The sequence below is a fragment of the Corapipo altera genome, unplaced genomic scaffold (assembly GCF_003945725.1).
Source record: "Corapipo altera isolate COAL_440 unplaced genomic scaffold, ASM394572v1 23b, whole genome shotgun sequence".
Lineage (NCBI taxonomy): Eukaryota > Metazoa > Chordata > Aves > Passeriformes > Pipridae > Corapipo > Corapipo altera.
The window spans coordinates 7,418,218-7,444,622 of NW_020884885.1; the positions used below are offsets into that span (position 1 = coordinate 7,418,218).

The 26,405-nt window shown below is 38.9% G+C and overlaps 1 protein-coding gene across 5 annotated transcripts in view; it reads right to left on the bottom strand.

Annotated features, from left to right (window-relative positions):
- The window catches only part of LOC113946741 (cytosolic phospholipase A2 beta-like), a 33,209-nt gene extending 27,192 nt beyond the window's left edge, over positions 1-6,017 (bottom strand). For 2 of the 5 annotated variants that reach the window (XM_027642463.1, XM_027642462.1), the window contains exon 1: positions 5,952-5,999. In XM_027642463.1, the coding sequence (XP_027498264.1) occupies positions 5,952-5,984 (33 nt within the window). In that variant the 5' untranslated portion in view covers positions 5,985-5,999. Of the gene's footprint in view, positions 1-5,951 lie in introns of all 5 variants that reach the window. The other 3 variants (XM_027642464.1, XM_027642465.1, XR_003527532.1) reach the window with 2 other exon arrangements.
- Between the last annotated feature and the right edge of the window lie 20,388 nt (positions 6,018-26,405).

The window sequence follows — 26,405 nt, forward strand, 5'->3', positions numbered from 1 at the left end:
TGCAGCTACTTGCTAAGTAGGTTGAATAAATGAAGACAGAGAGAAAACACAGACTCAGGCAATGGCACGGAAAGCTCTCACAGTCACCCTAGAGGTGCCTGTTTTCATGCAGCTTGCTGCATGCACAGCCACAGTGATGGTTGCACTGCCAATCCACCAAGGGTCCTGTGCCACAAGGAGGTCATAACGGCACCCATGGAAGGGGATATTAGGAACTTGCAGCTGCCTGCCCAGGTCATGGAACAGCACTGACAGTAGGCCAGGACATGGTACTTACCAAAGTGCTCTATAAACTCCTGACTTTGTATCCCAACTAGGACTAAATTACCATGACACTTGTAAGTAGGCTAAGCTCACCAAAACATCCTGATGACTTGAAGTGAACAGTGCACAGGCCCAGCACAGACCCTTCAGATGAAGAAAAAAGTGCCCTGCTTTGCAGGAATGGTATCACAGAATCCTATATCATTATGTATCCTGAAAATACCTAATGGGAATGGAACCACTTCCTTTCCAGACATGAGATTTATTTCTATCACAGGCAAGCTATCATTGTAACACTTATTTCAAGTTACTTGTTCCCTACTCTCAACAAAAAATTAAGCTTTTCAGCCTAAGCTGGTCAGAAAATACTTGCCATTTTCAAAACACATTTTCATAAGTGTGAATGAACACACATATGAACCATGACAATCTTAATAATTGAGAGAAATATTTAACTCTTTTTTCAAATTGGTACATATAAAAGTTTTTTTTAATTTTCTGCTCTTTTATCTTTTTTTTGTTTGTTTGCATATTAGAGGGGCTCTTCAGCAATAATAAGCAATAATAACATGCAGTCCCATTATCATTAATAAATTAAAACTTAAAGCTTAAACTACACACTGACTGAAACATTGTCTCAATTTGTCTAAATGAGAGAATCCCAGTACAATGTAACTAAATAATTTCACAATTTTATTTTGAAAGTTAGCACCATGATTAATTTTCCTGACTGAAATTATTAACTTTGGAGAGACAAACTGTTGGGGAAGGAGGAGCTTCTCTACAGAAGGAATCACTCACTTATTTTCAGCTAATCTGAAATTCTTTTAAAATGGGGTGGATACTGCTGGACTTGTTTATTAGAGATTAAAATAACCTGCATTCAGTTTAATTCAGGCTTGTTTTGAGGTAAATTATGTTACCTCAAATGGATAGCAACTGATCTGTAAATTAGCATGTTGAAAACAAGGCTTGACATTAAATTTTATTATGTCAGTTTTAAAGTTATATACTTTTAAAATTCAGATTAATATTCAAGAGTCACCCTGAGCAGAGAAACCCTGTTGTTAAACCTACAAAATCACATGACCCTGTCTCTTGGTCTTTTAATGGCTGATTGAAAAACTGCTTGTATAAAAATGCAAGACAAATTTGTTCTTGTGTGGCAAGAATCAGTTCTATTATGTGTTACTTCAAATTTAAAATTGATATTTTTAAAACTTTCTGAGTTTACTGCATTGTGGACATTACAGGTTCCAGCTGAGACACTTCCATATTGTTCCAGTTGCCCACTGAAAGAATTTGACTATAATTTTCCTGTGCAAATAGCTATTTGACACAGGACTACCAAATGGAAAACTCACTCAACATTCCTTGTGGTTTTCATTTACATAAATTATTGGATTATGCAGACAAGTACAGAGGTGACTGGTTTTATTAATATGTTATTTTGTTAATGTTATGTTATTTTGTAATCAACTTCCTCCTTGCTCAACAGAAGCCCAAACCATTCTCAGAGTCTGCCTTCACTGAAGAAATGGATGTTGATATAAAATTTGCTTTGAACCATTTGTGATGAAAAAATGGCTTATAAAAATGGTGCATCTGCAGTTCATCATCAGAGTACTCTCGGTTGTAATAGATGCTGTGTTTTCATCCCATCCCACTAGAGCCAGAGACCCTCCCTTCCCCTTTCAACAGCAATCACTTTGCTTAAACATGTCAACATCTGCCCACCAAAGATGACTGTTCACTACTTCCGATTCAGTGCATCTTAGCCCTGACGTTGTTGCAGGGTAAAAGGCAAACAGGTTCTGATGGGAAAATATGGCCATATGACCCTATGGGCTGTGTAAATCCCATGGGGAAGCCAGAAACCACCCCTCTCCCAAGACTGCAGTTACTTCAGCCTGTAATAACCATTCAGAAGTGGGCTAATTCATTTCTTTATCAGATAAAGGCAGCTAATTTTCTTCAACAATAGTCCAGAGCAGAATATTAGGGTCTGCTTTGGATGGTCTAAAAATAATGTCTATGCCCAAAAGTGCTGGTACTCCAGAATACCCTTCTAGAAAAAAATAATTATGGTTAGAGATAAGATTTACTATTTTCATAACATGAAAAGCAACATGTAACTTCTCAATTAATGCAACTTGATGAGCACAGACACCACATCCAGATAGCTCTTGACAGTTTTGCAGCTGTACTGCTCTTGTTATTTTAAGTTCACTTCCTTGGGAGAAATATGGTTTCTTGCATAGGCATGCAGACAGTAACAAAATCCCCCGTAAACATCCACAGTCAAAGGTGCACAAGTCCCACAAGTGTATCATTCTATTTTTGCTGGAAAAGTAGTAGTGCCACATTGAGCCCAACAATGTGCATTGAGAGTGCAGGATTCAGCTACCTGTGTATGTTTGCATTCTGAACAATAACACTCCAGACCAACAAATAGTAGCATCTCCAGAGTATCAAAGAAAGGGTAGGCTAAAAATTGGAGGGAAAAAAAACCAAAACAAAGAAAAAACCAAAAAAACCCCCAAACTTCTTTTCATTCTAAAGTATTTACCATTGAACAATATTTCTGTATTCTCAAAGTAAGTTTTTGAGAGAGTCATTTCTGGTCAAAATACAGAAAAGTCAACAATCAGGAGATAAAACTAGCATGTGAAAATTGCCACAGCTGTGTCAAACCTTAACAAACTGAAAATTCACATCTGTTGCCAACATCTCTCTGATTGCAATAATACATATTCGCTGGCTTCCAGAGAATAGTCATATGAATGTTGGTCAGCTTCAGGAGGATACATAATTCTCCTGTTTACAGGTGGTTAATCACTTAAGGTTTCATTCCAAAAAGGCAACTTTGAGAGTATTAAATCTTCTCAAAGCTCATAAATGTTGAGGAGCCTACCAAGACAGTCTTTGGATGGCAGTAAAAGGACAAAAACCTACCAGGAGTTCATATGTTCGATTTCAGTCCCTATTGCCCCTCCATGCTGCTCCTAGAACAACATCTCATGGCTACCTTCACTAGAAAGTTAGTCTTCTAGGGAAGTTTCTGCAATCTGGGAACCTCTTCCCATACCTACATCTTCTTTCTTTCTTTCTTTCTTTCTTTTTTTTTTTTAAAGTCCTTGGTTTGTAAATGTAGGAAGGCTGATTGGAATGTCAGTGTTTCACTCCCCCTACACCAAATCTAAGCAGTTCGTTGAGCAGAGTTATCACGATGGGATAACACCAAGTTATATTAAGTTTAGTATGAGGAGTTTGCTACCTTCTGACATTCTGTAAATAGTTGTAGAATTCCTTGCTCAGCTTTATCAATATCTTTCAGACATGAGTAATTACTTCTTTTCATGGATTACTTCTTTCTTCAGTGGTGCACTAGAAGCTGTACAATATCTTGTCTACTAAATCTCACGCCAAACTATTTATTTTATCTTAGATACTGAGGATTTGATTCAACTACAGCTGGGAGATTTATCATACTAAAGTTAAATCCATAACTTTACAAACTATATAAAAAAGCTTCATGATCAGCCTGGTTCCAAAGCACTCTTGTCCACATAGATCCTCTTATGTCTAGTACGGGCTGAGTTTATTAGCCCCTCCATCAGTGAGAATACTGACAGGAATTTGTCCTTCCAACCAGCTGCCTATTTTCATTAAAATTGAAGGGATGAAAAGTTCTGATGGGAACAGCAACTGACTGAAGAAATATGCAAAGCTATGAGAAGGGATAGAAGGAGAGAGCATGACCATAGAAGTCTCATTTCTCTCGGGAATCACAATTATCCAAAATCTTTTCACTGGAAGTTGAACAGTTAGTGAGGAATTCACCTTACACACATTTACTATAACTTCATGTTAGCATTGATGGATTGCTTCTAGAGTCATTGTGGATTTTGGATGTATCTCCTGTTCATATTCTATCACTCACCTCTTTACATGTATGAGTGGTTCCCTTGGGGCTTTGTATTGATAAAATTCCTGAGTATTTTACTAGGTAAAAATTATTCTATAGTCCACAAAATAAAACTGCTAAAGAGTGATTATTCTTGTCTGAGCAGAAGAAAAGACCTTGTTATGAATATCAAAAGTTGTAAATTAATACTTACCATCACTTCTCTGTCAATTTGGTAGCTTTTTTGAACTACTACTAAACTTGGAGACTTTAAGGAGGTCTTCTTAGATAGTTAGGAGTATCCACATTTCTAAACATGGGGGTTTTTTAATATAAAAGAAAAAACAAAACAAAACAAAAACAAAAAAACAAACAAACAAACAAAATAACAACAACAACACACAAAACCACTGTTCTTATTTCCATATCTGTTTACCAACTTACACATACTGAAAAACACATTTCCCTGATAGAACACCAGAGCTACCTGAAATATTGAATTAATCTCTTTCCTTGGGAACAGAAGCTTTGTGATCTGAACCTATGCTGGTGCTCAAACCTTTTGGTAGTGGTGCCTATTAACCAGGAGTATGTCTACCCTCATGGAATATCAGTTGCAGCATTGGGATGAAGTGCAAGAACTTAGTAATTGAGACTTTCTAGATAAAATTATACCTAAGTTATCTACCTAGATATCAGATCCAGAATTAACTTATTAGATACCTTACTATTTAAAATTGATAGATAATAGTCATATCTACAATAGATAGTTAGGTTAAGATCTAACTGGTAGATGGATTAGATACAAATTTTATCCGGAAAGTACATGACATTTACAATGTATATTCTTTGCCCTGAGCATCCAATATTTGAATATTTTTAATCTATCACTTCAAGTATCTGTTCAAGCTACTGATATTTTTCTGAGTCTTTAACTTCACTTGCATATATTATCATTGCACAATTAATGATCTCTATAGGCCATAGCACGTAACATTGTTTCCCACTATATTTTAAACCCACAAATGCCCACATTTCTTTTATTTGCTGCAAAATTTGACATAGGATTTGATACATAAAGAATGGTTAGTTGTAAATAATTCACATCTTGCATTTCAGACACCACGTCCATTATTTTTTAAAGATATACATGAGAAAAGAATTCTCAGCTAATAATTCTGTTGATTTATACTAAATGCTATCAATTAAAATCTCTGAATGGAATTTACTATTAGAAAACTCGAGTCCAGACATGAAGTACTTCCACTAGAATTGCAGATGCTGTAAACATTACCTTAAAGATAGCTAAATCAGCCAAGTAGCTCATTACATCTCTCCCCTGAAGCTAAAGTAATATAAATTATGCTTTGTTGCTAGACAAAGCAGTTGGTTTATCTCAGCTGGGGCAAGCAATGAACATGTGCTATCCTGAGAAAAACATGCAGGAGGGCTAAAGCACTTTCATTTTACAGGGAGGTAAACTCTTCAAGGCCAGCCTCCTTTTCCTTCACGGAGTTCACTCCAGTATGTACACCACACGATAAAAGAAAAGCGCCACACTGTTGCTGTTTTCTCTTACATATTAGTTACTGCGAGGTAAAAGGGGAAAACAGCAAATCTGCGAAGTTCAAGATGCCCCTACCACAGTGCACCAGCGGCCATTTGCCTCTGCATCTCAGCAGATGCACCGAGGAGCGAATTTGCTCGCAAGAGCTGGAGAAGGGAGGTCCAACAGAAAGGTACCGGGCCACAGCAAAGTGCAGAGATGCCATTCTCTTACCTTGGCTGGTGGGCTCCCCACGGCACGAAACATGGCGGCAGCAACCGAAACCCCAATTTGGTTAACAGATCTGTCAGCTGACAAACACGCTAGCAGCTTGTTGCTGCTGCTGAAACAACCTGAAGGACACTTATAATTTATACAGGCGCTGAGCTCCACCCTCTGCCTCCTCTGTGTGGAGAAGAGCCTGCCTACATCTGAGAGGGAAAGATCTGCAAAGTCAGAAGCGAGCAGAAAGCTGAAGTTACCATAGCTTTGCCTGTCACTTCATTACCTCTTGCAATTTGCTATTGTCCTAATATTGTCCTGCCAGGTTTTTGGGCAGATGTTCAGAAAGTCTTCCTTCACTTCCCATCTCTTCCACCTATCTAGTCAGGAGCTGAATTTTCAGTATCTTTCAAGTTCTTCCACAAAATATTCCATAAAAAAAAATGTCAAAGGCAGGGGAGAGCCAAATCTCTGGTGGGAGACCAAGCCAATTCCAAATGCTCTTTTCAACTCTTCCTACAATAGGGACTTATTTTAATATATTACTGGGAATCCTTCTGACAACCAGTAAATCAAGTCTCCTCAATTTGAAGTACCTACTGTCTGATTACCTGGCCAATGCAGAGATGCTCGTGAAATTGAGATAAGTATTGGTAGAGAAAGGGAAAGCAGTATACCCTCTGAGCTCTTCCCCTCTACACACTTCTTATATTAACATGACAACTTGACATCTCCCAGTTTCCCATCCTATTCCCCCATCACTTTGCTGTTGCCAGTGGTGGGTCCTATGACATCCACTGGAGAGGGCAGAGGGATAGCTTCCTCCACCTCTCCCATGCCTACTGTGGCCTGTTGCACCATGGGGTGCCTGTCAGGACATTGCTCCATGCAATCCGTTCTGTCTGTATCTTAATCCACACCTGCAATTTCATATTGGATGGCAAGCCGACCCAGACTTAAAAAAGGCCTGGAAGCCACCATAAGTTTGCAGTAAGGTATATTCTCACTGTAAATATCAGACAGGATCAAGCCTCACAAAACAGCCAGTGGACACCTTAAACTGATGCAGTGTCAAAAATTAATTTTCATCAAATAGTAGTTACGAATTTGGCTTTTGACAAGCGAAGAAAAAATTAATTGTAACCACAGTAGTTGTTTAGGAAAATAGGTTTACCTGAAATCTGGTGTTAGATTTTTCCTGAAACTCAGTCACCTTTAAAACACTTTTTAAAATACTTTCCACAAAAAAACTGCGAGCAGTTGAAAATCAGTTTTAGGCAGATGCTCCTGGGCTTCTGCAGGTGACAAACAACAGTTCAAATTGACATTTCACAGAGATTCTGCTGTGGCTGGCAATGCAGCCACCATGCTCACCACCAGTGAGGACTGGATGCAGTCAAGCACCCAAACAGCAGGCTGAGAACCTGAGTAGTTAGGTTGCCATCTCTGAAATACTATAAAGGTCTGCTGTTTATGTTCAGCAAATCAAAGGGCAGTTACTTCCAGACAAATCAGCCAAACTCATCAGAAGGCAATCTGGGGTTCAGAGTAATGAACTATGCAGGTCTTGCACTCCTGCTGCCTCACTTGTGCATTTTTACAGGGCCAGTTAAGACTGCAGTGCACACATTCATCTTCGTGCTCCCTTGAACACAGGGGATAGTGACATTCCATTTCCAGAGATAAGAGAAAATGCAGAGAATAAAGGAAAAAAGTTCTTATTCAGAGTGGAGTTCTGGTTTTCTATTTATATTGCAGTTGCAGCTTTGATCATAGGTTCTGCTGCTGTAGTGAACAGAGAGACTGAAATAGTAGGTTGAAAAAATTACCTCCTAAAGAGAAGGCAAATGGAAAAACAGCCAGAGAAAAATGAACTCCACTCAAACAGCAGTATATCTGCCTGGAAACAGAACAACACATTAAAAACAGAACAGCTGCAGCAGGGAGACCCATGTCCTAATGGAACAGGAAAAAAGAAAAAAATGGTCCCAGCATGCCTTAAAATCAAAGTGCAAAAGTTATTTTGGAGAGCTATGGAACTAATTTTTCCAAGAGCTCCTCCAAGAAGTTAATGTTTCCAGTAAATCAGTATGGCCAAAAATACACAAAACATTGTGTTTCTTGTCAATAAGCATGCTGACAAGTACCACGTCCATTTCCTCCTGGACATGAGGGAGATGGGCTACGTGATGTCAAGACTTACTGCAGACACAAAAAAATGTACAGCATGGGGAAAGTAAGGCAAATAAAATCAACTGCATAAGGAAAGAAAGACAAAACTAAAGGTTAAACCTGAAGAGGGCACAGCACAATACATCAGTGAACCAGCCAAATAGTAGGCAGTATCTTCAAGGGGGTACAGCAAGTCCTCCCCCTCCCCTTTTTAAAGGGAGGACATAGTCATGCCAGGCTTATACTAATGGAGTTAGATTTAGAAAATATTACACTGTATCCGCAGCATCAGACTGTAAAAGAGTGTTCAGGAGACAAAAAGAAGAGGGATTCTATAAAGATTTTATGTGTTAATTAGGCTGGTCTTACTCCACTTCTGTGCCTGAATCTTATTGCTTCTCTGAATTAATATTAAGAAAGTACTTGGAAATAAGCTATAAGGGGAAAAAAACCCAGATAAAAATACATATCAAATTACACTAAAGTTAAATTGTTGCATATGCGACCTGTTGGCACTTGGGTAATGCACTATGTGAAACAGAATGAGAACGGAAGGAATGCAAGCCCATGCTGCAAGCCCAGCATGCAAGAAATAAAAGCCAATTAATACAGTGTTCAGCTACATGCAATTTACCCAGTGAGCTGCTCACTAACAAGCCCCTTGCGAGAAGATACCAAGCTACCAAAAACCAAGCACCAGAATGACAGCAACTCTCAATACCTGTGAACTGGATCATCCTACTGCTGGCATAAACCTAAAAGCTAACTGGGACAGAACCTACCAAAGGTACTGAAGTCTCTTTAAGTGGAGATCATTATTTATCCCAACAATGGCAACAACACAGCAAAATTTCAAACTCAGCTTTGATGTACAAAACCTGCTCTAATTGAGGCACTCTCTTCACAGTCCTTCCACCCTCAATCCTGACAGCTTCACAAGGAAGGATGGCAGTTACTGAAACACTCTCCTAGAAACATAAATCTCCCATGACTTTGTTTGAGAACAGTTTTTTATTCATCCCATAAAAGCTGTTTAGTAGAGATAAGCAATGGATCATTCTAGGGTCAAATGCAGCCACACCATAGAGGAGATGGAGGTGGAAGACTGTGCAGCTTTGAGGAGACGTATTATTGTGCCAGACAGTGACAATGGGAGATAACAGTCACTTTCTTTTTGTCTTATAAATCAGTTTGTACCTTGTTCGGCTCAGTGGCTAGGCTAGAAAAATTATAGTCACCTAAAAAAAATAAATGCCTATAGTCAAATTCAAACCAAAAATTTTCAAAATGTTCTCAAAAACTGGGGGGATAAAAAGGTATTTTTTTCCCTAGATGATCCCCAAAATATTTTTTTCCATCTTTGGGTTATTTAACCACTGTAAAAATAATTAAAACATCAAAACCCACGCACCTTTATTAAAATCTATCTCAATTTTTCAATTCAAAGTTACCATGTGAAACTAGAAACTATAAAGCAAAGATTCAGAAATGCCAGATTTAGGGACATGTAACCTGTAACTTTGAAATAAAAGCTTTCTAATTTTTCATTGTTTCCCCCCTGCTCCATTATTTTTGAGCAAACAACAAAGATAATCTGAAATTATTTTAGATCTTTGAATACTTTCCAAACACCATTTTCAGCACCTGATGTTAATTAGAACAAAATACCAAGTGGTCTATCTGAGCTGCAATCAGGTGATAGCATCTGTAAATGAACCATCCTTCTGGCTATCAAGATCCATACCTGTTTCAGAAAAGTAAAAGGTGTTATATCCTCTTACCTATCTTCTGAACCACTATAATCTTAAACAAAGATATCATACAGTAAATCCAGTATCACTGGCTCTTTTTCCTGGCCAGAGTAAGAGAGCTACTAATTTCCTTAGATACTTTGCAGGTGTGGCTGTAAATACGGCAAGATAGCGATCTTTGCAGCTTCAAGATAGGAGGAAGCTGCTTATTACTTACCTGGGGTATCTGAGGACTGCTGTGTTACCTTTCCAAGACACGTCATTGTAAAGCCACACATTGAAACCTACTGTGTTTATGTTTAGAAATTGCTCTTTTATTTTAAACCAAGTGATTGCAGAGCTAATTGAAATAATTGAGTAAGATATTTCAATGTCATTCCACTCAAGCCAGTTTCTCAAACCTTTATCTTCAGATCTTATTCAAATAGTCTGACACTGATGTCAATATAAAATTGCTTGTGCAAAGATCTCAGAAGAGTTAGGTAGATAATACACTTCACCGCTTGGCTGGCAGGAAGACTTGACTTATGGTTATGGTATTCATCTTCAAATTATCAAGAGAAGAGTTTCTTAGTTGCCACCAACCTCTTGTATTTTTTTAAATAGTCACTCTTTCAGAATCAAGAGATTAAGTCTTGTTTGCTGTTACTGTTTTTCACTCTCTGTGACTGCAAGTTCTTTGGGACAAGACATGCTAAGGAAATGTTTGCTACTGAATTATACCAGGCAAGAGTAATTAAAAAACAAAGGTTACAGTGATTGTATGACACATATAGCAGTATTTCCTTTCCATTTCTGTGTCAAACCTGCCTTCAGCCCTGTATGTGATTTTATTCAAGGTTCTACCTTCATCTGAGCATAGCCCTTAGATGTTGGCTCAGAAAGGGATAAAAGATATAAAATTATTTATTTCAAATAATATGCAACTCATTAAGGGTTCAAATTATCCATTCCTGCAAGTAATTTACTGTCTAAGTAGCCCTCCAAAATTAACTCAAGACTAAAACAGTAGTATCCTTGCTATGTTATTCTGTAGGTTAGTACTGTTAACGAGTAAGTGTAAATGTAAGAAAACCACTCATCTGAGAGTAGAGAAAAGGCAAATACAGAAACAACCAATTCATGATGAACTGAATATATCCAAGTCTATCATCAGCAGCTTTGGAAATACCTGCAAAGTACGTCTTTGTAGCAGGCATAGTGATCACAAAGAAAAAGTAAATACTGACACAGAATCCTTGATAAATGTCTGAAAATACTCAAGTCTTAAAAATACCTGAGGGTGAAGTTTCATGTTGCAGCAAAAAATCTAAGAGCTAGTTGTCATTAAAACAGGAGATTTTGCTCCTGTCCAAGTCCCAAGCTTAGAAACTCCTGCTCCTACTTTACACTGTTGGCTCTGGAACTCCTCTGGACAAATGTTAAGCTCATTTGAGGGGCCAAAGACTCTTCTCCTTTTCCTGAGGAATTTCCAGGACTGCCCTTCTGTAGTGGCATGTAGCCATTACCTCAGCTTGAGTTCAGGAGTGGGGACTTGACCATGGACAAACAGCATCATCTGTAAAAGCTGTTTAAAGCACCAGCACTCATATGGAAATGAGCATCAGAGGTAGAAAAGACATTAGACAATTCAGTGTGCATTCCTGCAAATGGATCATTACTGACCACTGACCTCAGTACCAGAAAGTCATGGGGCTTTTCACTACCTCTTTGTATGGCTTTTCTAAGGTTACTGAAAGACTGTCAAATTTGGAAACTGAATATTTCCCTTCTTTCACTTATGTTGATTTTTTTTTTTATAAATACAAAAATTCTAGGCATCAAACAAGCTACGTGAACAATTTAAAATAGAATAACCAGAGTTTGACTTAGTCATTAGAGTTATTATGAGTTATGAGCCTTGCAAGCTTATTTACAGCAATTAAGAACTCTGTGACTCACTCCTGGTAGATTATAACTTCTGACAGCAGAAGACAATTTCATGGGCTCAACAAAGTTATGAGAATTTAAATAAATAAAAAGCTCCTTCTGCATTGATACTTCTCCCTATGGGAAATATTTTTGATGAAAAAATTTCTTGTTTAGGTGTGTGTCTCGTCTTCTAGTCAATTTGTACTATTCCTGTGACAAAAAGAAGTAATGAAGTGTTCCTAATAGTGCAACTGGGAATTTGTCCTGCAGAAGGCACTCAGCTTACTTCCAGTGGTATGAAAGCAGTTTTCTGTCACCTGCTCCCCTTAAGCCAGTGGAGAAGGCAGAAAAGTGTGAGCAGAGAGCCTGGCACTTGAAACACACTGAGCATCTCAGTTGGTCTCAGGAAAGCTGCTCTAACCTGTGCCAAGGCAGAGTCATCCATGGAGCCTGATATTATCTCTGAATGTCTCTACGCATGCATATTAGGTCAGTTTTAATTCCTCTGTTTCAGCAGCACATAAAACATGACACTTGCATAACACTGCAATTTTAAATGCTTCCGTTCTAGTAGAAAAATTATTTTTCCCAGGCACAGATCATTTTTAACCTCTTAATTCATATAATACCTTGGGAGTTCTGAATCTCATAAGATTTTTACAAAGTGCTTCTTGAAATACCAAAGCCAATAGAAATTTATAGCCTTTGGCATCTCAATGAACTAGGGTGTTTTTAACTGTAGGCCTCCCACGTTCATGGTTTATGTGGCAGGTCAGACATGATATGGCCAACAAGAGAGAAAACTGTTGTGTAGGTCATGAAAGGCATTGAGTCTGTTCAGAATGGAACACTAAAACAAGCTACCTACACTGCCTCCTTTGCCAGATGATCCAAATCCATGTGCCAAAGGTCCAAAATTAGAACTCCTGGACCTAGTCAGGGAGAGCCCAGTCTAGAGGAGATGCACTCACCCAGAGACTCTAGCTTCCAGGGATAGAGATCTGATGGAAGACTAGTTTTCAGATGACCTCTCTCACAAACGGCTCCAGGAAACAAACCTCATCCAGGAAGCAAACCTCACCCACAGCTGGCCAATGCAGCAGAGCACAAACCAGTAATGGTGCCTTCTCTGCAACACAAGCAATTTGTACTCTGCAATCTCTCCCCATGCAACAGAAACATTGTAAAGTGGCGGAGACCCTCACCTTGTATGATTCAAATCCACTAATTGCTGGTCTTCCCTGCTGTGTACTTAAGCACATACTGAATGCATTTGTCAGCCAAGTACTAGCAAGCAAACTGTGAACCACAAAAAAGGTAAAATGTCCTGTGACTCGCCTGCACCAGTGCTGGGAACTGGAATGTTCATCCCACAGAGGAAATCATGTTGGCACACCTCCCTAAAAAGATTTCACTCACATATATAAGAAAGATTTTGAAACGTTTCTGGGCTGATGCCTCAGCTCACATGCCAGGACCCTGCCTACACAGCTGTTTTGCCATGACATGGGTGGCTTAACAGTTCCCTGGGCACGCTGGAAGCTTCAAAGCTAAGATATCTAGGAAGCTGGAATCAAAAGAATTGACCAAAGGAAGGACATCTAATGGGCAACTCATGCAACTGCTGACCAGCCTAAGGGGTAGCCCCTGTTACCTGGGAGAAGCCAGCAGTGTCATGTCATCACAGAATGGCAGGTAGCCAGAGAAACAGGCCAGGTGGGTCCACAAGGTTTACGAAAGCATAACTTTCCAAGCAGGTTTCCAAGAAGCTGGAGAACCAGCCAACCCAGCAATACAGAATCCAATCAACATTTTTGAATGGAGAAGTGTTGCATCAGAAAACTTATGGTCAGCTCTGCTGTGAATGGCAAGTACCTGACTATTGTTAACACACCTCATATTTCTTCCTCCTCCTCAGACTTGATACACAAACAGCTGACAACATGGACAGATATGTGGAGCATGGAATGCCTTGTGCAATAACTTGCTTACAGCAAAAAAAGGAGGGAGGAAATTAGAATTAAAATGGTAAGGTACCCCCTGCTCCATTTGAATACTCCTTGGCCATGTCATAAATCTTCTGCACACCTTAGGTAAGTTAGCAAGCAATTTGTAGTGTGAAATGAAAGTAGCAACAGCCAGTCCACCTGAGATCACAGAAACTGGTGCAACTCAGAGGAAAGACAAACTAAAATTACAAAGAAAAAAATAGAATTTTTCTATTGTTGTAGAATACACCTTCCATTTACAAATGCAAACATTGCATACTGACACTGAAAATGTTCAGATAAATTTAGTGTATTCCCTACTAAGTGTCTGTATTGTGGGAGGCATCATTTTACTCATGGTCCAGAGAGCACCAAAAGGTCCAGCAGCCATAGCATAGGTCACAAATGTGTCCCACCCCCTGAATTCATACTCTAAGATGCTTCTTGTTCCACACAGGACATTGTCTAGCCTTATGTGGCTCTGAATCAAACAAAATGAATGGTTGTTCTACATTATTACAGATGCAGCTAAATGCTGTTCACTTGTCCCAAGCAAAACATCCTTCAGCTCTGGAGGGAATAACCTGGGAGTCAGAAAGTTAATAAATGGCTTCACTCAGCATCAGGACAGTCTGTAAGAAGTAGTGCCTAATTTTCATTCAATATACTCATGTACTAAGAAGTCTATATTAATAAACTTCAACATAAGATATTATGCTCTCCATTGCGAAACCAAGAAACAAAGATACTGTAAAGCAATTTGATGCTTTCCGAAATGGGAACAGATCTTAACAGCTGTCTATTAACAACTCCTTTCATTCCCAACATTTGAAAGAAAACTATACAGATGAAACCATGCCAATCCATTTCAGCTTTTAGACACAAGAACACCTATTTGATATCTTAATTCTAGTTCTGGTTGTGATCAGTCAAGCTCCATTTCCTCCCTTCTGACATATCTAGCCGTCACCATTATGTGGTCTGTCTGTGTCAGGACAGTGTTTAATGAAAAACATACTAACAACAGCACATCCTGGGGTTTTTGCTGCTAGCTGTGTAGTGCTGAGCTCAAGTAAAATCCTCATCCCTTACAATCTGCCCCCTGTGCCTCACCACTTCAGATTACTGAGTTTAAAGTTCATCCAGCCAAAAAAAGTCCTATAGTAAAATGCTGAACGTTCAAAGCTGTGGCTTTGCTATTGGGAAAAGATGTGCTGAAAAGATTCAGAGACATCTTCCTAATCTGCAGCTACTGCTAATTCATAGTAGATTTTGTGGTTAGACAATACCAGTTTCTCTGCTATCGGTTTAGTAGTTATTGCATTTAAAAAGCCAAAAGCTTTGATCCTCTTGGAAACTCTCATACATTCCTCTCAGGAATACTCCAACTGTTATTAATAGGATAAATCACAGGTAAAGTGCCACTCCAGGTGCACAAGTGTTTGATGAATTGGAGCACAACCAAACAACAGTCAAAGGAATATCCTCAAAACATCAGCCTAGTCTCCCCTCTCTGCTCCCCATGAAAACCAAACATATCACATTTTTTTCATAGGCTTAATTATTGTCCTGTTCTTTTACTTCTATTTTCTCCTTCGTATTGGGGTTCATGTAATCTATTTAGATCGCAGGGTTTTTTCTGAGCAAGGTCTATAGTTTATCTGGGAACTTTTATCACTTTTAGCAAATTGCTTCTCTCTTGACTTTTTGCAGTGCCACAGTATCATAAATGTCAATAAATTCTATTTCTGATCTTGAAACCTGTGTTATAGCTAAACTATGTATTTTCCCTCCTACACTTTCCTTTCACATTGTGACCCCTGACTTTTCTCAGCCTCCACACCACATTGCCCTCCCACATGATAGCTAAATTTAAATCAAAACTGGATGATTCTCTTTTATGTGTAGCTCAATCAAACAATAGGAACTTGATTCAAGAATTACTGAGAAAAATGCATGCATTGTGTAGGTCCGAGTAAATAATCATAGATTGCCTTCACTTTAGAAATCTCTTTTTCATTCATTCTTCAAGCTTTTCTTTATATATCACACATATACTAGGAACCTGTAGTTGACTTATATACACCGGCAGTGATGGTCCATGTGCTTTTCAAAAAAGGTTCAGATGAAGAGTCAAATTGTTCCCATTATTTCGACAAGACTCGCTCTTCAGTCTAACAGTATTAGAGACACACTAAAATGCCCTTGGCACTGATACATAGTGTACCTCTTCCAAAAAATATGGAGTAACAGAGCTTCTCAGAGAATACATTGCACAAGACAACATATAAAAGTTTCGTCAGAAGGAGCTTTTGTTTGAGGGCTTGAGGTTCATAAAATCACAAGGGGAAGAAACGTACATCCTTCCCCTGCTTCTCAGCTTTCTTCCCTGAGCAAAGACTTTGAAGGCACTTCCTGGAGACAACCTTGAATGATTTCCTCAGCCAGTTTCCATTTCTTCTTTAAATTTCTATAGTAGAGGCACCAGTCCTTCATTTGCATTTCATCTGTGTCAGTGGGTTTCAGCCTTTCCTGTTTATATTTTATATACCTTCATGGCAGAAGTGCCATTAGGATAATCATAGTTATGTTAGAACTCCCTTGCACACTACCAGGAGACACTTTGTTTCTAGATAATGAGGTCAGCAGTTTCCAAGATTTGTGGAACCAGGACCAATTGTTTTGGCAATAGGCCCAACTTATCTCAAGTTTGCCCATACCACCCTCTCCTACAGGAGGCCCCATCTGCTTTTCTGCATTACTGTTCAATGCTACTTTCTGATTCAGGCTCTTCTTCCCCCATGATGAACCATATCATGTTTTACCCTCTGCAGAAGCTCCCATACTAAGGGCTGCCGCCAGCAGAGATGCCAATGGAGAATTCTTCCAGATAAGATAACTACAGAAGCAATGGTGAGGGGGAATGGGAAGGAATCATAGGCCAAAATCATATTCGAGTAAGTGTTCCTAAATAAACATTATGGCACATACAAAAGGAAACACAAAATAACCTGCTACTCAGAAATGTGTTCTCGTTTTCCAAACCCACCCTGTGTGCAGTTGCTGTCTCTGCAAGGAAGTCACACACTCCAGGGCATCTCAGCTCTACTCTGGCCTGTGAGATCTGACAGGGCAGGTTTTATTTAGCACTTAGTCTCAGGTCACATTCAAGGCCAGACCAGCACAGCTATTTCCTCAATTCATACCATTGCACTGAAATTCATATTAAGGCACTAAAATTTTCAGTGTGCCATGCCTTGTACACATAATACCTCTAAATATGATGTGACTGTGTACTTAAACTGACAATAGGGCCATCAAAACAGATATATTACAAGTGAACTCCTGGTCCAAGCAAAATTGGTTACAAAACTACTAATTGCATAAGAAATATGCATCTTAAAACAGCACTGTCACCGTTAACAGCTATGCAGAGACTAAGCTTCATACAAAACAGAAGCAGTTGACTTAGGAAAAGCATTGCAACAATCTAATTTCTTAGCAATCAAAACAAAGCACCTTGCTCTCTACATGAGTGGTAAGTCACTGCCAGACATCTATCCTCTCTACAAAATCTTAACCCAACCTATGCAGACTATCAGGATGAAAGAGTAAGGCCTGCTACTCTAGGCTCACTTACCATTTCCCAGAAGAAACAGTGCACACCAACACTTATTATTGCATGAGATTTTGCAGTCTTTCGACATGCCCTGAGCCAGATATCATCTTCTTGGCTAAGGGCTCATACTGTATCTGTACACAAAGGTTTCTCTCACTGTTGCTATAGCTGTACATCATGAGATTCCTTAAACACATAATACATCAGCTTTTGGCACAGCTCTCTTGAGTAGGTGTGTTCTGCAAAGCACTCTTCAGAGCCAGCAGGGATTAAACAGTATTTTGTGGGTCCCAGGAGCTGCAGTTTATATTACTCTGAGCACCATAAGGCCAAGTTACCTCTGTTTAGCAAAGTCAAAAGCTGTTGCACATTCAGATATACAAAGACAGAAGAAGAAAAGAAGGACTATGACTAAAGTGTAGGACGCACCATTGAATTTTTAAATTTCTAACTTGCAACAATTTAAGATAAAGCTTTCCATATAAGCATTCTCACTTATGCAGACATCTGGTGAACAAGTGCTTCTGGGCTAAAAATATTTCTGGTGTATTCCAGGAAGGTACAAGAAGTTGAGAATCAGATGTTTTCTATAAATATCTTCCTGAAACACTCCTACTGTGAAGCTTTTGTGACCTTGCCATTTTTGCTGTAGTGTCTTCTTAGATAACATCACATGGTTGGGATACTTTGAAAACTTGGAATTGCTAAAGGCTTTATTGCTAGAAGTTTTGCTGCCTTGAAACACAGTGACACCCTGTGGCCAATTGCTTAGGCCAGAAATGACCTGCTAGTAGAAAGGGCAGAGTACAATTTTCTCATTTTTCTTTTGCTTTATTAAATTTCTCTTAGGCATGCTCAGATACAACTACATTGACCAGTGAGAGTAAACTCCATGAGAACAATGGTCATTTGACCAAGTACACAAAACCAAAGCCAGCAACCACTTGGGATTTCAGCATATGTTCAAAAGTCTAATGTTTGCAAAAGTGTCCATTGGAAACGCACCTGTAAGTTTAGCAAGTAAATATCCATAAGCACGGTTTGCATTTGTGCCAAAACATCCTAATCACTTGGTGGAGGCAAGCAAAGGGTAAATCTAGATTCTACCTTCTTCTCAAAAAAGTGTATCTGGAAGGTGAACTTAAAAATCCATGGTTTAATTCTGCAATAATATCACACAAAATTACAATTAATTTTGAAAATCGAGAGATTTTTGCCTTGCTCTCATTACTTGTTTTTCTTCCAAGTATATGCAAATATATCCATTTATTTTTACAAGCATTTCTGAGGTAAGTATTTAAAGTCATGAGTGGGAATGTTGCTGCTAGAAATGTTCACAGTAGTTGTTATCACTCTGCATTATATAATATGGTGACTGATGTGATGAATCATCTCTTCCTAGCACAGGGTTTTTTTCCAAATGAAGTACTGCACATTCAAACACTACAGCTCAGAACGAATGGTAAGAATGGGCAGATCTCTTTGAAAGAGAGACACAGAGACAGGCAGACAAATAGGCAAATGAAAACTGAATACGGATTACTTAAATATCCATCAAACAGAAAGAGAATAATACATGAATCAGCTCTTTGCAGAGAATATATTCACTCAGTAGTACTACAAAAAAAAATTAACGTTCAGTAAGAAATCTGTATCTTGAGGCAGGGTTCAGAATATCTTGCTCTCGAGACCAAAAAGGAAGGAAAAATATAACAAATATGACTTCCAGTTGCACAGGCTTTGCAAAGTCAATGTTCCATCAATGTTGCCTTTCTTACTGATTAGTTAGATAACATGCTGGTGTAATTTTTTTGTTCAGTGTTGAACTCCTGGTGAGCCATTTATGTCAATACTATCACAGTGCATTGGAGTGTAAATTAAATAGGTTAGTTTGAAAGCCTGATGTAACAGGCTTTTCACCCACTTTCATGTATATACATAGTAGTTTAGAGAGCCCAGGAAGCACCAGCAAGTTAGACACAAGACTTTCTGACTGCTCAAAACAGGAGTTTGAGTTGAGGAAGATTAATGACCTGATCCTTCAAATTCTGTCAACCTCACTAGTGAGATTATGCTGCCATCTTGTGACCTGTAAATTTTACTAAGCTACAGTGGCAGAAGTTTTCCCCCTAGACTGGGAGGGCAGTGTACATGTCTCCTTGGTACACAGGTGCAATGATGATGCTTTGAGCAGCTGAGACCTCTTTTATATTCAGACTCATGGGCTGCACCCTTCAATGTCATTGTCACTGCTAATGGAAGTGCTCTCTATGGACAGGCCTGAGTAGGGACTGGAGGCACCCCTGCAGAGGTGGTGAAACCCACAGTTTAAAGAACTGTGGTTTTGTAACAAAGGTTACAGAATGTCCCCCTGCTGCCAAGAGAATCATCCATTCTGGAAAGCAAAACACACAGCTAGCATTTGAAAACTACAGTATACACTGAAAGAAAAAGATATATTCTTTACAGCTGGGAAGGTTGATGATTATAAATGATTACATAAATTTGCACATTGATGATAAAATTTTCCTCTCCATCTTCCCAAATATAAAGCTTGTATATTTATGGTAGAATTTTTCTTGCTTGAAAAAAAACTGTGTTACGATTGGCTGTGTTATGAATCTAAATGGAGTTGTTCCATCTGGTTAAATTAAATAAAATAGCTGGATGTCAAAGTGGTTATGCTGTTCCCTTGAAACAGTACAGACTTCAGCTGCACAGTGACTGCTTACATAGTCACTTTCTGGAATACCCCAAAAAGGCTTAGTATGGGTGCAATCACATTGAAAAAAAAAAGCTGGGAACCCCTCCGCCAATAACCTCCTGTTCTTTCCTTATACTTCAACTATATGTGCTTCCATCAGTGTTCGCTCCCAAGACACTTTAGAAGTGAATACATAGAATCGAACCTTGAAATGATGACAATTTGAAATGCATGTGCAAGGCAGAAGCAGAGACACGACAGGAACAAGCAGAGTTCTGAGCTAACAAGGCAGCTGCTCTGAGCTTGAGGCATTGTTTGGCAGAGCCCATGAAAGGCATTCATAGCTAAAAGGTTTCCTCAGCACTTCTACCTGGAGAAAATCATCAGTCTTTCTTCACTATCAGAACCTCAACCCCTATTATACAACCAAATCACATTTTCTCTCTAATCCTTGTTTGCCAAAGCATCCTGCATTTATACTCTGATTAGTTTCCAGGACACACTGTATTTTCTTCAGGATATGGCACAGCAGAATAAGCATTGCCAGCTAACCATTGAAGATTACATTTGCCAGTTCCCTGTTTTTGAGTAGGCCAATTGCATTCCATTGATTGTATAACTGGAACCTCAAATCTTTCGACTTTATACTTTCTTATAATTATAAAGTATTCAGGCCAGCTGAATCATCTCTGTGAGACTTAGCAGTGTATTTCAAGAACTATAATAATAACTATTATTGCTATGGCAGTGTGAAGCTCTGGGCAGATTTACATCTAATCCATTTGCAAAGCTAAGTCAAGAAAAAAAATGTAGAGAGTAAAGTCTACAGTGCCTCAGCAAGTCTGTGAAGGCAGACTTCACTTAAGAGGACAAGGAAGGCATCTCAAGATCCTTTCTTTCCAGTACTTCTGACAGCAAAGCATTTGCTGTCAGGGGAGATATTTGGTGTAGTCACATGAGCAGGAGAGTCCTTGACATTGTGCTGCAAGTTAGCAGTGACCCAAGTTGGTGCCAAGTCACAGCCTCTTGCCTTGGGCTCCCACGCCCCAGAGCTCAATCTGCAGCTCCACTGCCACTGCACACTGAGCTACCAGCACCAAATGTACTCCTCAACATAATCTCACATCAAAGCTTATCTTTAATACTCTATAGCCAAGTGAGAGAATGGAGTTCAGTCTTTTCCCTTTCATTCCAGTAAGCACCAATGGATACAATGAAATATGAAGCATCAACCAGACATCAAGTCTGCTGGAGCTAAAAGTACATCTTGATGAGTATCTAGAGAACAAATATTTTTTTCAGCAGCACATACCTGCCTGTCCCCTTATCTCTTTTACAGCCACCTTCTATCACAGCGAAGAAAGTATTCAATATCTCTGCTGGGTTTGGATGAAGTGAGTTCTTGCACAAAAGGTCAACCAAAGGCAATGTACAAGTGAAACTCCAGAGCAGCCTTCAGACTACAACCAGGATGGAATTTGAGTAGCAAAAAATTATTACACCCAATCTGCACAGAGAAATGCTCTAGCCCCAACTGATAAAGCCCCACTGATCCATTACTGACTTCATATCTATCCAATAAGTCATGATTCTAGAATATGGAAAGAGGAAAAATGAATCTCTATACTCACTCAGCATTCATTCCTATAAGATGCTGATCACTTTGGCTGATCACTTGTAAAATTCCACTGATAGCAATTGGAAGCCCTTCAGGATATGTACCATTTTGTCTCGTAGCAATCTTGTGGTCAAAATCATGGAGACAGTGTTCAGAACTCCACCTGGTGAGCTGAAACAAGAACTCTTTAGAGCAGACAAATACTGCTAAAGAGATCCTTCCTTTCCTCTGAAAGGGATAGAAGACCCACTTATGAGAAAAAAATAGAATACTGTCAGAAAACCTCTATGAATCCAGACTTCAGGAATTCAATGTTTGGGGACTGATCATTTTTTTTTTTTGGTATGGTAGTAAGCCAAGGATACATTGGAAATCCATAGCTGGCAAGGACATACCCTCTCTCTCAGACTTAATCCACACATGGAAATGGACAGTCACAATGTTGATGACAAAGGGAGTATGTCCCAGCAGGAATCCTTGCCATGGCAGCATTTACATCTCCATATTCTTAGAGCCCAGGCCCAGACATACAGATATTTTATTTTTAAATATAAGCCACTTCTGGAACAAGAGTTTGTGTTGGGTTTGCCATTTCTTCCTCATTTCACAAGGAGGGCTTAAGACCTACCAGAAGTAATGAGTGAGTCCTTCTGCCCTGAAGCAAATATAATCTTTAAATCTTCCTAATATATAATCTCCTCTCTATTGCAGTAATACACTTGGCTCTTCCTTCTCTGATACAGTCTGCTCTCAGAATGGATTCAGGTTGCAACAGCAGTCCAAACAGTCACAGAGGCATTAAGTCCACACCAGTGCTAAGTATGTTTGAGAGCCTACTAATTGGACTAAAGCTTGAGACCTGATAATTAATACCTTTCCTTTCAACCTACTTCATCAAAATAATCTGATCATTTGTATTGTAAGAGATAAAGAACTCGTTTTGCAAACTTTGTCAGCAATGAGAGCTCAAAATAAAGTTGGCATTCTTCTAATGAGAGACACGAGGAAAGAAAGAAAAGCAGAATTCAAAAAACCTAACAGAGTGAAACAAACTAAAATATGAGGAGAATAAAACAAAGGACCAAGGAGGGATAAAGCTCAGGCCTCTAGTTGCCTGAGAGCAATCACAGAACACAGTGGCTTGGTCTGTGGCTCTTCTCTGAAAGTGGAAGCAGGTACATGCTGTGTTTGCTGTTTCTGTGGTACCTGCAGGAAGTCAGAGCTGAGGGTGCTGCAGAATTGCCAGCCAAGCAAACAATATCATGACATCTAAGCTCATCAAAGCATCTCTTGTTTGAGTGAAACATTTTTTAGACAATTAACAGCTTTTGAGAAGGCAGAGTTTTTTGGGGTTTTTTTCTGGTTTTTTAGATGAAAAGTCTGTTTGGAGGCACATAACCACATACTATCACTTTCAGAGGTATAAAAATATTGAAAACAGGCTTAAATATACTTTCAGCCTTTACACCTCTTCAATGAAAACCTAAAACACATGAAGAAAATCTCACAAATAAAAGCATTCCTGATTTTCTCCACATGGAACCTTGCACTGGAGAACTGGAGACCACAGCAAGGAGGAACTGTCCACAAACACTCATTTACTTCCAGAAGAACTGTATTTCTTATACTAAGAAACATTCCATCTAGAATCTCCTTGACTCTGGAATCTGTACACATGGTGACTCTCAGAAAAATCAGTCCTTATTTTTATGTGTAGCAGGAGGCTCTGTCATCCAAGAACACCACCTCATAAGGAGAATTCTGCACTATTTTACAGGAAAGCATCAGAGATGTGCACAGCATGTAAATCACTGCACATACAGTCAAGTCATGACTGTATGTACAGTGATTTACCCTGAGCAGCTTGCTCAGAGGTCATAAAAGAAACATGTTTTACTATGTGAGTGCTAGAACAAATGACGCTGTTGCCAAACATGGCTAAGAGCTGGAGGAGCCGCATAGCATACACAGGATTTATGAGACTAACCTTTGGACTCCTTCCTGAGCCCAGGAAACTGCATGCCCACGAGGTCTAGTCTGATGTTCATTGATAATGCAAAATTATGTTCTTCTGTAGGGAGAATTAAAAAAAGCAGAAGCACTGGAGAGTCAAATAGCCTTATGTGGAGAACTGAAAGGAATGAAGAAGAATAATAACTTACTATCTTAAAAAATTCTACTGTCCTCTCAACCCAGTGGAAGGGAGAACCTGCATATGCAAAGGACAGAGAGTAAATTACTTAAAAAATTTTAATGTTCTTAAAAATTCAAGCTATTTTTCTTAAATTTGTGAATTGAAAGGTACAGTGGTATTCCCTGCCTCAGCCCATTATCATCCTCTGTGTGGTGTCTGTTACGTGGCTAACAAGGCAGATACAAATGATAAAAATACCCACAAGCAAATGGAACAAGCAGCAAATGAAGCAGAGAGAGAAGACAGGTCTGGTCTAAATATATCTGAACCCTTGCTGCTTAGAAACTACTAGGCTTCACCTTCCAGGTTCAAAGCTTTTTCTCAGGCCTCAGAAGAGGAAAAAGCCATGTAAGGAGATGAATGGGGTTGGCTTTTTCCAAACAGTTCTTTTGCTAGTGGACAGTGTTTTTAGGCTATGCAAAAAGCAGTTTAGTAGTCAGAGACAACTTAAAAAAAGAGAAAAAAGTTAATATTTATCTCTGGTCTTCCTCCCTCCTCTTTTGGGCATAGTATTCCAGATGAATCAAGGGAAACAGACAGGGCACACCATAAGCCATATACCCTAAGGAAGCTAAATTACCAAATGACTCACCTTGCATTACATGATGTGTAAGGTAACTGTTGATAAAAGAAAACTCTCACCTATGAAAAAATAACAAGATTTCAAAACCTATTGGTCTAACAGGAAATAAAACCCAAGACTTTCTTCTGAACTCATCATAAGCACTCATGTCCCAGTAAACAACCTGGTGATTAGAACACTAATCTGGGAAGTGGGAGAACCTCATCAGGCACAGCCAAGGCATGAGTATCACCCTTCCAAACCCCAGCTTTTAGTTTAATGGCTATTTCAGGGAGACTCTTAGCACCAGTATTTAAGAGGATAAAATGGAGTTACGCAACTAAGTGCTAATCTTTTCCCCAGTGGGAGAAAAGCTATTTTTTTAATACTTTTCTTACCTCAGGACTCTCTAGCAGTTAGAAAACAAAGGACTACATTATTTTCACCTCTGATGAGCGACTGAAAAATCTGAGTGGAATCAACAAGACATGAAACAAGTAGAACTTGTTCCTTGTTTTCTACAATGACCTCAAAGTGAGAGACCTTGAGAAAATTTCTATAAACTGACTACAGCTTCAGTGATGGAAAGCAGCTATTGCCTCTTCATAAAAGCATTAGCTGTCAACGTCCCAAGACAATAACTGTACTAACAATAACTGATTGCAAAACCTCTTAGTTAAGAAGGCATACGAAATACAGATTTCAGTGACTTGTTTGTAAGTAGATACCGTGTTCTGTGTTAGCTGCTGATACCTTCATTATATTATTCTACAGAGAAAAATGGGTTCACCTTGTGGCTGAGCAATTGGCACTTCGATTATTCTACTAATCCCAGAACTGGAAGTGGTTACCACTCACCCCTGGTACTGCACAGTGAAACCAACCATCTGGTCACGACCTGAGCCATCATGCTTTCACTTGCACATGTGTGTCTTCTGGCAGAAGGAGATTTCTGATGGGGATCCTACATTCTACAAAAAAACATACAAGTTATTACTAAACAGATTTTTTTTAATCATAGAATATCTCAAGTTGTAAGTGACCCATAGTCTTTTGTTTTTCCTTTTCTTTCTACTCTCCATTTTCCCCCCTCCTTTCCAATGGATTTTTATGTACGCCCACACCTCTCCTCTCACACACACTCACATACTTCCCTTTACGAAGGGGAGAAATTTAAGAGCTGATACTCCTTAAATGCAGGGTTTTTCTTTTTTTCTTTATAAATGTACAATTTATATCTCTATTTTTGATGATTTATGATTTGTCTAGCTGCATTGTGATTTTGAGTTTAGGTATTTCATATACTGAAATTCCACTGCATATACTGGACTGGAGCAAAATATTTCTACATATTTTCCCATCATAAAGTAGAAACCAGAAAAAACACTTGAGACAGTAGTGGGCAAGAGGACTTGTAATGGATCACTTTTAAAAAGCTACCATGTTTGAGCTGCATAGTATTTCCTTCCACAGAGCTAAAACATGATGATAAAACGTGTTTGAAAAAAAGTACTGAAAATCATTTGTGACAGTGTATGACACAATAAATCAGTGACTATGGGCTGAATGCATTGACCTTTGACAATGAACAAACCTCTGAAGTAACAGATTGAGAAGAATAAGGAGCTGTGACAGGACTATTATCCGGCAATCATAACCAAATTTTTCATGGTCACATTTTAACAAAATTACTTTCATGGTGAGTTTTGATTTAAAAGGCAAAACCCCTGTTCCTGATAAAATCTAGACAATTTTGAAATAACTAACTTCCCTTTTCTGTGGGGATGTTCCTGACAAATTAAATGTACAGATTCTTCTGCAGGATACTCTTTTGCCCCTTTCGCCTTCCATTATTTTTTAATAAGACAATGGGAGTCATTTATAGGGAGACTTGTACCATAATAAACAGTCTGATGAGAAGGGCATAAATGAGCCAGACCACAAAAT